This window comes from Microcaecilia unicolor, chromosome 1, assembly GCF_901765095.1.
Source record: "Microcaecilia unicolor chromosome 1, aMicUni1.1, whole genome shotgun sequence".
In the NCBI taxonomy this organism is placed as follows: Eukaryota; Metazoa; Chordata; class Amphibia; order Gymnophiona; family Siphonopidae; genus Microcaecilia; species Microcaecilia unicolor.
In genome coordinates, this window is record NC_044031.1 from 145,577,469 (window position 1) to 145,591,392 (window position 13,924).

At 39.8% G+C, this 13,924-nt stretch overlaps 1 protein-coding gene across 9 annotated transcripts in view; it reads left to right on the top strand.

Moving 5' to 3' along the window:
* Positions 1-13,924, top strand: part of PHF14 (PHD finger protein 14) — a 599,885-nt gene that overhangs the window by 176,670 nt on the left and 409,291 nt on the right. For 7 of the 9 annotated variants that reach the window (XR_003941940.1, XR_003941941.1, XM_030201081.1 and 4 more), the window contains exons 9-11: positions 5,084-5,161; positions 5,474-5,744; positions 9,505-9,611. Coding sequence is in view for 7 of the 9 variants with exons in the window: in XM_030201081.1 (XP_030056941.1) it covers positions 5,084-5,161; positions 5,474-5,744; positions 9,505-9,611 (456 nt within the window). In the remaining 2 variants the exon portion in view is untranslated. The remainder of the gene's footprint in view (positions 1-5,083; positions 5,162-5,473; positions 5,745-9,504; positions 9,612-13,924) is intronic. The other 2 variants (XM_030201101.1, XM_030201108.1) reach the window with 1 other exon arrangement.

Below are 13,924 nucleotides of genomic sequence, written 5' to 3' on the forward strand. Positions count from 1 at the left end.
TATCATGGATATGTATGGCGGTGCAGCCACTATAGAGTTGGCAGAGTGAATATGAAGAGGAGTCATGGTAAGAATAAGAACTAGAAAAGCCCTGAAAGCCCACCAGCCTCTGCCAAATTTAAAACACAAGGAGAGGGAGCAAAGACACGCATTGACAAATCCCAATGGAGCAGCTTTCCAGTGGCTTATGAAATTAACTAACACACCTGTATTGCGGCAGGAGGTTCTGATGAACTCCTCCATGCCACCTGTGGATTTTGAGTATGCTTTGGATAGATGTAGAAGGCAGCAATAGGAAAAGATTGAGGAGGCAGGTAAAAGATATGTTGGAGAGGAAGTGAGTTGGCTTTTGTTGCATATGGTATGTTCATCTACCCAATTTGAATGAATCCCAGATTTTTTTTTTAAATTTTAGCACAGTTTGTATTCAGAAGATGATTTAGATTCAAATCTAAACCCCAGTAGGAAAGAGAGAAACTCATTGAATAAATAATTGAGGTAAAAAGAATACATTTTATTTATTCAACAAATGGTGGCAGTTTCTTAAGCAGCAGTAACTTGAAATAAACATTTTGTGTAATTGATGATCAGTCACTTGCATCATTCTTGAAGTTTGGCTTATTTTTCCAGTCTGTGACATTGACATACGAGGGCTTCTTTGCATGAACAACTGACCTGAGGTTTTGCCACATTTCAGTAGTGTTTAGGTCAGGACTATGACTAGATCAATCTGTAACACAAAATCTCTTCTTCATTCATTCTGTAGTAGATTTACTTAAATATTTATAGTTGTTTTGTTTCATGACTCACTTTTGGGACTGCTTTCAGCTCATGCATGGATGACTTGATATTCTCCTATAGAATTTTCTCATATAAAACAAAATTCATGGTTTCACCAATGATGGCGAGCTCTCCAGATCCTGAAGCAGGAAAGCAACCCCCTCCCCCAATGCATGACAGTTGGGATGAGGTGGTTACTTTCAAAGATTGTGTTTGTTTTTTTCCAACCAGAAGTTTGGATTCATCCTTTTAGCTCTTACCAGTAGTCAGTAGTGTCATTTCTTATGAAGCAGTGAGAGCAGAGCTGGTATGGACCTTAGCATTTGGCATTGGTAATATTTCCATAGCACATATGATTAGGTCTGATGGTATATATCAGTGTGTCACGACACACTTGTTGGGAAACATTGCATTAGAAATCTGAGCTTGGGAGCCTCTTTTGAGGCAGCAATAACTATTAGATCATGTAACCTTGCTTAACAGATTGGAAGGCTGGTTTGTTATCAGGAGACAAATTGGACAAGGCTGAAGGACTCTGTTCACCACTGGATTTGGATTCAATATAACAAATATACCATAATTCATTTTATTTCACAATTCTTTTCCTAGTTTTAACAGAGAATGTCACAAATATTAAAAATAATCATATCTGTTGTTACATAGCTCACACCTATAGAGAAAGTACTCATTGTATAGTAGTTTCTGCAGCCATAAACTTCCTAATTTAAAATGTATTCTTTTTCTCCCTGAACTCCACTGGCAAGGTTGTAAGTTCAATAATAAATAATATCCTCATGAGAGTTTAGTACTTCTCCTGCATTATGGCTTGCCAAGTATAATTTAAAGCACATTATTGCGGTAGCTAATCTTAATTAAAATAAATTATACAAAACAGCAGCAATTGCACCTATTGAGCTTGAAAACAAGCGGCAGTGCTGAGGGAATGAAAAACTATGAAATGCTTTTTATAGTGAATTCTTAATCAATGCTTTGATATAGTAAACTTGTCCTGAAATCCTATTTTTGTTACATATTCTACTGGAGAAACCTCCTTTGCTATGGTTAATGTTCTTGAGCAAACTGAGTTGGTTTAATGGATCTCGCTGTAAACTAAACTTTAGCAAGTTCTTAGCCGAAAATGCATACAAAACCAGAGGTCCTAACTTTATATCTTTTACTGGACTAATATAATATAACAAGTAATTAAATTATGATGTAGCAGAATGACGTCTGAGTCCACACAGTTCTCTTCATCGGTGGTACGTCTTTTTCATTGAAGGCTTATGCATTTCAGCAAACGTGATTAATCTTTGGTTCATCTGCTAACAGGAATCACAAACCACCAAGAATTCTATTTTTTTTCCAAGATTGGTATGGCTAAAGGAACTCCTTTATTAGCCATAAAGAAAATACATCAGAAATTATATAAAAATATATACATGTGTATTCATCTCAATATGGATTAGGCAGTTTTTTCATGACTTAGATATAAATGAATGAGAGAACCTGTCTCCAATATGATGAACATTCTTGCATAAAGCAGTTATTAGCCCTTATGGTTTTCTTCAAAAACTCTGGTGCATTGAATATATAATGCTTCACCATTATGGATTTAAAATTCACATAAAATTCACATTGCTGCTCTGATAAAGCTGAGTGGACAGAGAATACCAAGAACCACATGATGTTAGAACAAAACAGAACAGCTGTCCAAAACTAGCAAGACTGAGAAACACTCTGAGAAAAGTCAGGGATTATTAACAAACCGGGCAGAGGCAATGTAGCTGAAGGGACAGGGAACAGGATGAGGGTGGCTGACTGCGAGGTGGGGCTGCTGAGAATTGAGACTGATCAGGGTAGGTTTGGGAGAGAGGGGTTTAGGGGAAATATGGGTTGGGAAGATAAGATGGGCCATGGGGGAGGGGGGAGAGTGTGGAATTCAAACTTCATTTCATTATACACTAGTAAAAGAAGCTCTTTTCAGAGCAAATGAAACGGGCGCTAGCAAGGTTTTCGTCGCCAGCACCCTCTCCCTCCCTCCCTGGCCAACCCCTTTGTTGTTCAGCCATTGCTCCGCCCCCAACGTCATGACATTTGACGCGAGGGCGGGGCCCGGAGCGATTTCCCACCCCCCCGCCTCCCTGCCTGCCAACCCCTTCGTTGTTCTGCCATTGCTCCGCTCTCAAGGGCGGGGCCCGGAGCGATTTCCCACCCCCCCGCCTCCCTGCCTCCCTCCGTGCCAACCCCTTCGTTGTTCTGCCATTGCTCCGCCCTCGAGGGCGGGGCCTGGAGCGATTTCCCACCCCCCGCCTCCCTGCCTCCCTCCCTGCCAACCTCTTCGTTGTTCTGCCATTGCTCCGCCCTCGAGGGCGGGGCCTGGAGCGATTTTGGTGGCTTCACCACCACGAACCTTCGAACCTTTTTGAAGGAAGTCAGAGCTTGGCTTCACTGACGTCAGTGTCCTGAGAACGTTGAGGGTGAGTTTTATTATAGTAGATATTGCTCTTGACTGTAGCTGAGCAGCTAGATCCTCTTTATCACCTACCACTCTAGGTATCATCTGCTTTATCCAGCACAGCTCCTGGCTCTCACGAAATCTTTTGCCATTGTGGATCCCACTTCAAAAATAGTGGATAATCATGATTCCAGAACTTGTGCATTGTGATGGAGTGAATAAGAAATTGCCAGTCCCCCTTAAATACACTCCCTCACAGGGTTATATTAAGAGGACAGATTCTAAAGTGCTTAGCAGGGAGGATGTGGATTAGTCGCAGAGGAAGATAAACCAGGGAGGGTTTTTGTTGAAACCAGAACAAGGCTGAATACAGATTTTGAGCTGGTTTTAGTGCTGAAAGCCAAATTTGGTTGGCTTCTGTTCAGTCTGACGACAGTTATCTTGGGTTTATGCAATGCTGGCTTTTCTAATGTGCAGCAGCCGTTAACGGCAAGAGATGGACAGCCGTTATCACAGAGAATTGCATAAATATCATTACTAGCTTTAGCCGGCTGCAACATTACATAATGTCGGAACCAGAAATGCACAGCGCTCCATGGACCTTCTGTGAGAAGTAAACAAGTAAAATGATTGAAACAAACTGTTAAAGAGTGGCTACTCTGTTACTCTTAGGTCTCTTAGGGTTCCTTTTATAAAGCTTATTGCTCGCTAAAATGTAAGTACCGTTGGGCTACCGCAGCAGCCCGGTGGTAGTTTCCACCCCCCCCCCCCAGCGAGCACCATTTCTGGTGCTACAGAACATTTTAATGTTTGTAATGCCTGTTTGTATCTGGTTGTAATCAGGCAGTGCCGTATTCTGCCCGGTTACCACCAGGTTAACAAGGGAGCCCTTACTGCCACCTCAAATGCTTCATTGCCGCATGGCCATTTCTTTAAAAAAAGAAAGACCTGCCTTTTACCCACTGCACGTAAAAGGGGGCCTCAGCTGCATCAAAAATACCTACCGTCGCCAGCGCGGGCCCTCTTTTGCCGTAGCTTTGTAAACCGTAGTTCCCGACTTGCATTTGTAGAATAGGTGCCTTTTGGCATTTCACATAGACACCTGTTATGAAATAATTTATATTTAAAAGATTTATATCCCACACGATCCACAGTTCTCAGAGGGTTTAAAAAAAAAAAAAGCAAACATAAAATGTGTAAACGATCAGATTAAAAAAAAAATCATAACACTCCAAATTACAACCCACAAGACCATATTCTTTGATAATGCTAAATTCATTTGGTATTTTTTTTCTCTTTCAGTAGGATTAATTCTCTCTCTCTTATGATTTTTGTGCTGATCAATATAATTTTGGTGAACTTTCTATTCTTCTTCGGTTATGTATGAGGTTTTACATTTATTTTTTGCATGACATTGTATATTATAAAATATACAGCTAAGTTACTTTTTTCAAAAAATTTTCTATGTCAAAGTCTGTTTTTGACCATAATTTGGGTATTGGGATATATGATGTAACTTGAATGGCATAAAAACTGGTTGTAATTTCACAATCTATTTAAAATTTAGAGAATTCAATACAATTCATATCGGTATTAATACCATTAAGATTTTTACTAAGGCATTCCCTAGTTAGTATAGTAGTACTTATGTTATTGAGTCACTCAGCCTTAACCCTTCCAATGCACCTGAGGTGTGTTTTATTAGTTAAGAAAGTCACTTGCCATCTGGTTTTAAGACTTAAATTATAAAACTGTGAAAACATGCTTGAAATCCTATTGCTTATTGATTGTGGCACAAAAACAGAGTTGGCTTACATTGCACATTTTTTTCTCTCAATTTCCCATCAGATCTTGAATATCTTCATTACCACTCACCAGCCATTCGTTAGGGCGACACACACACAGAAGTGCTCTACTGGAAGAATAGTGAGTGTGTTCTTACAAAATGCTTCTATCTGAAGCACTTTACAGAAAGTTTGTGCCCAGTTGCAGTTTGTACTCATTTTGTGTTGTTTGGGAAGATGACCATATTGAGATTTCTGCCTGTGAACCTTAGACCTACGCTGTGTACAACAAAGCCATGTCTTTCTTGAAAATCAAAGCCTCAGTGGATAGTCATATTTTTAATGATAGGATCAACATAGTTTTAATTTAAAAGTAGAGAGATCCTTGTTTCTTGGCTCAACTGATTGTGATTGTGTTTTAACATTATTTCATTTCATGGGGTTTTGCTTCTAGGCTCGAATCAGTGCCAGACTGGAGCAATATCGTGCCAAATCGGAGCTAGCTCGTAGCACTCGGCCTCAAGCATGGGTTCCAAGAGAGAAGCTGCCACGGCCACTCACTAGCAGTGCTTCAGCCATACGAAAGCTAATGCGCAAAGCTGAACTAATGGGAATTAGTACTGACATTTTTCCTGTAGATAACTCTGATACTAGTTCAAGCGTGGATGGAAGGAGGAAGCATAAGCAGCCAGCCTTAACTGCTGATTTTGTAAACTATTACCTTGGTACGGAATGCAGTTTTGCTTTAATTTTGAAAATTATTTAGATTTGTTTTCTTTAATGATATGTAACTGGGGTTTTAGTGACATAAAAAGCTCTTAACCACATATAGGAGCTAAGGACTGGATTGTACTCCAAATCTTTCATTGTGTACACACACACACGCGCACTCACATACTGATAGCCCTTGTTTGTGTGTGACACAATGAACACTGCAATCTGCAGATGACGAAAAGAGCCCACATTTTTTTAAATAATTAAAAGTCGACAAGACAGGTAATAAACTATTCTTAACAAAATTTACTTTTTTTAAAAACAAATTATTGAAGTAAAGATTAAATATTTTTTTTCTCACAAAAATAATCATGAACCAATGTGCTGCACATACTTTTTCAATATGTGGTTGAATGATAGTCACACTGAATTTATTGTCGGCATCATTTATTTTTAATCTGTTTTGGAATCTATACAGAGGAGACCTAGGATGTTTCTCCTTACAGGTTGCAAAAATAAATTATTCAAATCCTGATATCACCTCAGTAACAGCAATGCACAGTCCCTCCACTGCTAAATACTTTGTGAAGTAACACAAAATCCTGCCAATAAACTTCTCAGAATCTGTGTTGTACATCTTCCATGCCGTAATAGCACCAACTCTCAGAACACAAACAGTAGGAACTGAACCTTTACAAAGGCACCAGTGCAGATAAAGAACTCGGGTACACCTCCTACTACAAAAGCTAAACAAATCGTTCTTCTATAGATCCCCATAGAGAAACTACATTCCATCAGAATCCCTTTCACACAAAACACAGCCTAACTCTCACCAATTACAGAATGAATGGCCAAAAATTAGAAATGTTAATCCCAAGATGTTACAGTCTCTGTGAACAGTAGAACACAAGAGAAATAAAAATAAAAATGCATTTCATCCTGTACAAAGTGAAATACAAAAATATAAGAAGTACACATTTTCAAAATCAATAATTATTTATCACTGAAAATATCCCTTTTTTTGACCACTGTTGTGGGCAATTTAGTTTTCTAACTGGTATGTTCCCAGTCTCTTTATTCTTCTCATTTTCCCTACTTAGTTTCTCATACCTACTTTAACCTCTTCAGCTTCTCTATTTCCATCTTTGATTAATCCTTTACAGACCCATCCCTATCCTTTCTTACCCCTTCCCCCATTGCCTTCCTTTTATGAAGAGAACAGGATACAACTTCCAGTACTAGTTCTGGTGCAGGTTGACCAGCTATTGCCTTATGAGAAATTCTGAGTGCACAGCCATCCAGCTTTCTGCTGGTCTCAAAATGCTACATTAAGATCCTGTCGATTTTGTTCACATTAAAGATCTTCTGTCTATGTTTATAAGAGAAGGAATGTTAATCATTAGTCTTGAAACAAATTTCTAGCACTGATTGTGCTATCTGGCCTGTTTAAATTTCCCTCTACAAAGGCCTTAATTAAGCTAAAAAAACAAACAAAAAAAATGTCTTGCTCTATTATCTAAGCTGTTACACTGTTGCACAAAAGCACAAATAATAAGAAATGAAGTAATTGGGTAGCCAGAGCCTGTAGCATAACCAAACAAAATAAAACCAAGGATATATGAATTTTGTCCAAAACTGTATTTTGATACAAATAATGTAATGCGACCCTGAATTAAAATGTAATTATATAGTATTATTATAGACAGCATTGTACTGATGATGATGATGGAGTCTCCCTTTGATGATGATATATGATTGTTTTGCTACTCTTTGACTTTTTGTGCCTGTTGATGTGACATAAGACCAATTCTTGACTTGCAAATTAAACCATAGGTGATGCATTTGAAACCTTAGTTGATGAAGTATAGCCTTGGTCTTTCAACTTTCATTTGTTTTCCTTTCTTTTTGTACTTGTATGTGATTGGTTTCCAACTTTAGATGGCCAAGTGATTGAGCTGCTTCCATCTGACCCTATCCAAAGCTGTGTTAATTCAAATATTGAGGACTGCCATGCAGATTTTAAAGCTATTTTTGAGGGCCTCCTTGAATGAGGCATGGTCTTCACCATGATCTGTGCCTACTTTTCAGTGTGCCGTAGAGCACAATTTGAGAATTTTTATGTGATACATGACTGGATTATTGTGAGAGAAATTAGTACAGCCTCACTCTCATTGTCTTATCCTTATACACTGTATGCTGACTGGTGCAAAAGCTGCCACAAGTTCAGTGTTGCACATGGATGCCAATTTTAAATTTGAGTAGTATTCTGATAAGTGATATTGCCAACCCATAGTTCAGGAGCTTCACCTGTTCATACTATTTGAGCCATAGATACAGCATGTTTGACAGAATGCTAGAACATATGCATACATTGACAGACCTTAACATATTATTTTTGGAGTCCATGGCACTTGAGAATGAATCTACGTGGTTTAGTCTAGAGCAGAATGGTCCCAGTTCCTTGTGTGTGGAATCTTTTTGTGTTTGGAAAAGGAAAGACTTTGTATTTATCTCATGCCTTTTTAGTAGCAGTTCAGGTCAAGTTAGATTCAGCTACAAGTACAGGTTACAAATCCTTAGCGAATAGCATACAGTAAAAAGAAGCAAGCTATTACAACCTGCAAAGCTCTATACAAACGATGATAACACAACCAGTCTCCATATTTTATAATCAAGATTATAAACAGAATTATCACCCCCACCAACCCACCCCTCAGCAACCCTCCCCCCTTCACCATCCCTAGTATCGATACCCACACACTTATCACATTCAGGCAGAACACGCTTTCAAAAAGGGTCCCCACACCAATTCCCACCTGGGCAATGTCTTCTTTTTCAAAGTCGTCAAACGCTCCATCTCACATATATACCACAGTTTAGAAATCCACCGTACCAACGAAGGTACCATACGGGATTTTCAATGCTTCGCCAAATTTAGGCGAGCAGCATGCATAGTATGATGCACCAACAAAGTTTGGTAGAGAGTAAGTCCCTCTGACATCTTACCAAGCAAAAATACCAATGGATGCCACTGTATCGGTCTACCTAACCATTTCTGGAGACGGGACTGTACCGCCCTCCAGTATCAACAGGAAGCTTTTTATCCCCTGAGAGACACAATAGGAATTTATCTATCCCCTGAGAGCTTACAATCTGAGTTGGCTATTAAGAGATACCTCGTATACTAATATAGATAACTGTCTTTAAACACTGTTTCCTCTTTCATGTTAACTACTTAGCCAGCTGCATGAGACATATTACACACACATCAGTACACAGAAGCATTGTGCTAAGTAGGCTAAAATAGCAGTAATAGAGTAAAACTGATTAAGGGCAAGGGTTAGCTAAACTTTAGAGAAACTTATGCTGTCTGTAGTTTGGATGACAAAGCTTTGTAGCACTCTACTAGTGAGTCTAGTTCATAGTGGTTTTTAAGTATAAACTAGATATTTCAACCTGGTGTTAAATATCTAAGGGCAGCAGTGTGTATAAACAGCAAAACAGATGTTTCAGATACTAGGATTGTAGAATATGGTTGATGAATACTGTTTTTCATTTTGAAAGGTAGTTATCAAGACAATAAACCAAACTGAAATATATAAAATATTCAACCCCTAAAGAGTTTATATTTAACTTGAATTCAGAGGACTAGTTGTCTTACTCGGTTACTGAGTATACAAGCAGGGGGAGAGGTATTTTTCCGCAGTTTTACTTTCCCAGTTTAAAAGGTTATTGATAATGACAGCAACCTTATATATTTTTTTTCAACAGAGAGAAATATGCGCATGATTCAGATTCAGGAAAATATGAGTGAACAAAAGAATATTAAGGATAAGCTAGAGAATGAACAGGAGAAGCTGCACATAGAATATAATAAGGTGAGTGATGTGATCAAGTCAATTCATTTTTCCTGGGAATTATGCTCCATAATTTTCTGAGTCAGAAATCATTCTGGAAAGTAGTGTCATCTGTATATAGGGCAATGCATAAATGTGCATAAGTGGTTTGACAAGCAGTTGACTTTCTGTATAAAATTTCCTTGCAAAACTTTAAATGCAGCCACTGTGCTAATGAGGTAATGAGATGAAAAACATCTATGTTAACACATGTTCATACATTGGCCTTTTTATACAGGACTTAATTTTGTAGATGCAACGGAAGTGGAACTGTGGAACAGGTGAAGGAACAGGTGGACCAGGGGCAGGAGCAGTGGAAAAACAGGGGCTAGATTTACTGAGTAGAATGACCACCTCTACTGTTCTCCAGGTTCTCACCTTCTCCTCCTCTTCACTGCAGACTGCTTGGAAGGGAGGGGCTGGAGCAGAGCACCCCCACTGCTCTGGAGTCTGAAATGAAGTGGTGGAACTGTGTTCCACACTGTTCCCCCAGAAATTAAGCCCTTCTTTTGTCATGTATATTTTATACATTGCTGGTGATCAAAGAAAAAAATTGGCCATACAAAGAACATTTGATTTCCAGTTTCATAGTTTTGATATGTAAACTTATATTTAGGCATCTGAACATTTTGGGGGTGTCTGTAAAGGGCACCAAACGTTAGGTGCCCAGATGCAATGCGCTAAGCACTAATTTTATTAGGGCATCTTTTCACAAAGGATTTCATTATAGAATACTAGCATAAGTCAGCGTTTACATGCCAACATTTAGGTGCACCCATGTAAGCCATGTAAATAGCATGCATAAATGTGGCACTTTAGCATGCAATTACAGTATTCTGTAAGTTAGATGTTTAAAATGTATGACCTGCCCCAGGCCAACCCACTTGTATGCTCCCTTGCTGTTATGCCTAACTGCTTTGCCATGCCTATGCTATAGAATACCCCTGAGGACGCAGCTAGCACTTGCGCATATAACTATATAACAATCACATACACAAATGCTAGTATTCTATAATATGCATTTGACACTTAACTGTTATAGAAAGAGGGGGGGGGGGGTTGTGTTTATTTAGGAGTGGTCTGTTAGGTGGGTGGTGTAATTGGACAGGAATGTGAATTAGGTGTTACATTTTATTGATTTTGGGGTCCTTTTACTAAGTGGCGGCAAGCATTACCACGTTCTTCCCATGCACCAAAATGCACTGCTGTGGGGCGTGCCCAGGCATCTGCACATGCTTCCCTGGGGCTAAAAAAAATGCTTTATTATTTTTTAGTGCTGGGGGCCTGTTTTGGGAGCAGAGAGTAGGCATGGTTAGTGCAGTTACATTGCCACATTCCAACTGATTAGCACATGGTTGGCATATGGCAATGTAGTTGCACTAACCAATTAGCACTGGGCATGCTTACTGTCTGCTCCCCAAAAAGGCCCCAGCACTAAATAGGTGTCGGTAAAGGCTCACACGCTAATTTGGAAATTAATGTGCGACCATTTGACAGCGATGCTAAAAGTGGCCTCAGTGTGTGGGAAAACCCATGTGCTAATCATAATACCAAGCAGATCATATAGATCACTGCCTTGGAAGTACAATCAGTTGTATGTTTCATATATATCCATTTCTTGTTGATGACATCCCAAAATCTATGATGAAAGCCTAATCAGGTGTGTCCACTTAGTTGGTACCCTTGGCTTGTGAGGCTTAATTTGATATTCATTATAACTGACTCTTGATTATTACACAGACAGCAGTCTATATTTTAGAGCAAACATACACCTATAGATAATAAATAAAATATATCCAAACTGAATTTGTAGATTGCAAATACAGTTTTGTGCAGCTATTTGGGCAATAGTAACATTTTTCAGATGTTGGAGTTAGCAGTAAAAATGCTTTGGTGTAAATTGTCTATGAAGAAACAAAAAATGTTTCTGTTATTGTTATAACCATGTAGATACATTGGTATTGATTGTATTCTTGCCTTAAGCCTAGTTATTAAATCTAAACATTTGTGCCATTCCATCTCCTATTGAGATATTTGATATCACTCTAGCTATTTTTCAGTATGACATGTCTGAAAAAATCCTGCAGCTGCTTCAAAAGGTGTTTCCGGTTCAGAAGGACCATACTCTTAGTTAGTGCTTGCAATACTTGGGATTTGATTATGATCCCACTCATTGTATTCTGTGTTCCCAGATGTCAGAGCAGGATTCATGGAAGAAACAAGTGTGAAAACTGTTAAGACCAGTCCATCAACATCTGTATTGGAAACATCAGTCTCAGTTGGTCTCGGAGCTGCATCGGATGCTGGGGGTGCATTGTTATTGGGAATGCCTCAGCCACCTTTGTCCAAGGAGCTTCAGTAAAAGCCATCAGGAATAGTCATCTTCCATTTCCTGCCTGAAGAAGAGGAAGGATTTGTCCTTGACTTCATCGGAGCTGAAGTAGAGCTATGCCAGTTGTCCTGCGTAGAATGAGATGGTTCAACACTGCTTCTTGTCGAAGCACAGCACTGAGAGCACCAGTATGCTCCAAGTGCCCTTGACATGAGGAATGATCATTTTCTGTGACATTGGAGAGGGTGCAACGGCCTTCAAGGACCTGAGACCCTAGTTCTGATACATACCAAGTGATTCAGGAGGATGTGCCAGCACTTTTGTTGATTACCGCTTTTGAATAGCAGCTCATGAAGTTCAAGGAGAGGACCTCTTTGCTCAACACAGTGCTGTGGCTTCGACATGTTCGATGTCACTATCAGAAGTGGTCTAATCTGATCCTTGAGACTCATTTGCTTCCTTGAAGAGGTACTTCAAAAGTCCTAGAAGGAATTTGGAGTTGATGCCAGGTAGGATAGAGGCTGAACTTTTTTGCAGACTGGTGGTACCTTGTAGTCTGAGAATGGTGGGTTCTTGCAATAGTAAGGCTAAGATACCATCTTCATTTATTGATCAACCTCAAAATTGCACCCTGAGAGCACTCAGCATCTCAGAGAAAATCTCTTCCCTTTTACAGGCCATCAGAGGGCAGCAATTTTACTCTCTGTTTTCTTATCACAATAAGATGGGAGCACCCCGCCTCTTTCTGGACCTAAAGGCCCTGAACAAGTATTTCATCAACAAACGTTCAGGATGGTTTTCCTAAGCTCCTTTAAACTACTTTTCCAAACAGGAGACTGACTATGTTCTCTTGACTTGAGGGATGCATATATCTACATATTGATGCATCCAAGTCACAGTTGTTACCTGTGATTCATCATAGGAAAGCACCTCTACCAGTACTGTGTTCTGCCTTGTGTCGTCTCCTCAGAGTTCACAGAATGCCTAGTGGTCATAGCAGCATATCTACTAGGTGTGCACATGTTTCCCTATTTGGACCACTGGCTTGTAAAGCACAGATTTCAAGAAAGGGCAGATGTATCAGCATGCTTAAGCTTTTGGGTGCTGGAAATACTAGGGTTTGCTATAAATTATCCTAATTCTTATTTAAGCACAAAAAACAATTGGCGTTCATAGGAGCCTTCTTAGATATGATTCTTTCTTCTGTCTTTGTTCATAATGTTGAGGCTGTTGAGCCACATGTCATCCATAGTACATATAACACCCTTGACACACCTTCATATTTGGCAGACCCAATGGACCTTATCAACACAGTGGACCCAAGCCACTGGAAATCTTCAGGCCATAGTAACTGTCACTAGTTCTCTTTGGGACCTCACTGTCCTGGTGGATATGTCATTCCAATCTGGTAATAGGATTGTCCTTTCAAATCCCTCAAATTAATGCAGTTCTAATGAGAGGCATCCAGGCTGGGTTGGGGAGCTCATATAGATAGGTTTCACAACCAAGGTGTGTAGTCTCAGGAACAACTTCCTGGATCCAAGGTTATTTGGAACATTCTAGGGGCTTTCAGAGGTCAATTGTCCTGGTTCAGACAGACAACCAGGTAGGAACAAGATTGTATGTCTTTTGTTTGGACTCTGAACATGGGGAAGTGGGCCATTTCTCATGGAATGTTACTCATGGCAACATATCTTCTTCAAGGCAAGGACAACATCCTGGCAGAAAAACTGAGTCAAGTCTTTCCTTCTCGCAAGTGGTCCTTGGATGACAGTGAGGGGCATAATTGAACGGGGTGCCCAAGTTTTCCTGAGGGCGTCCTCGCAGGACGTCCCCAGGACGCCCCCACAAAGGGGCGGGGAAACTCGTATTATTGAAACAAGGTGGGCGTCCATCTTTCATTTCGATAATACGATCGGGTTCGCCCAAATCTCAACGTTTAGGTCGACCTTAGAGATGGTCG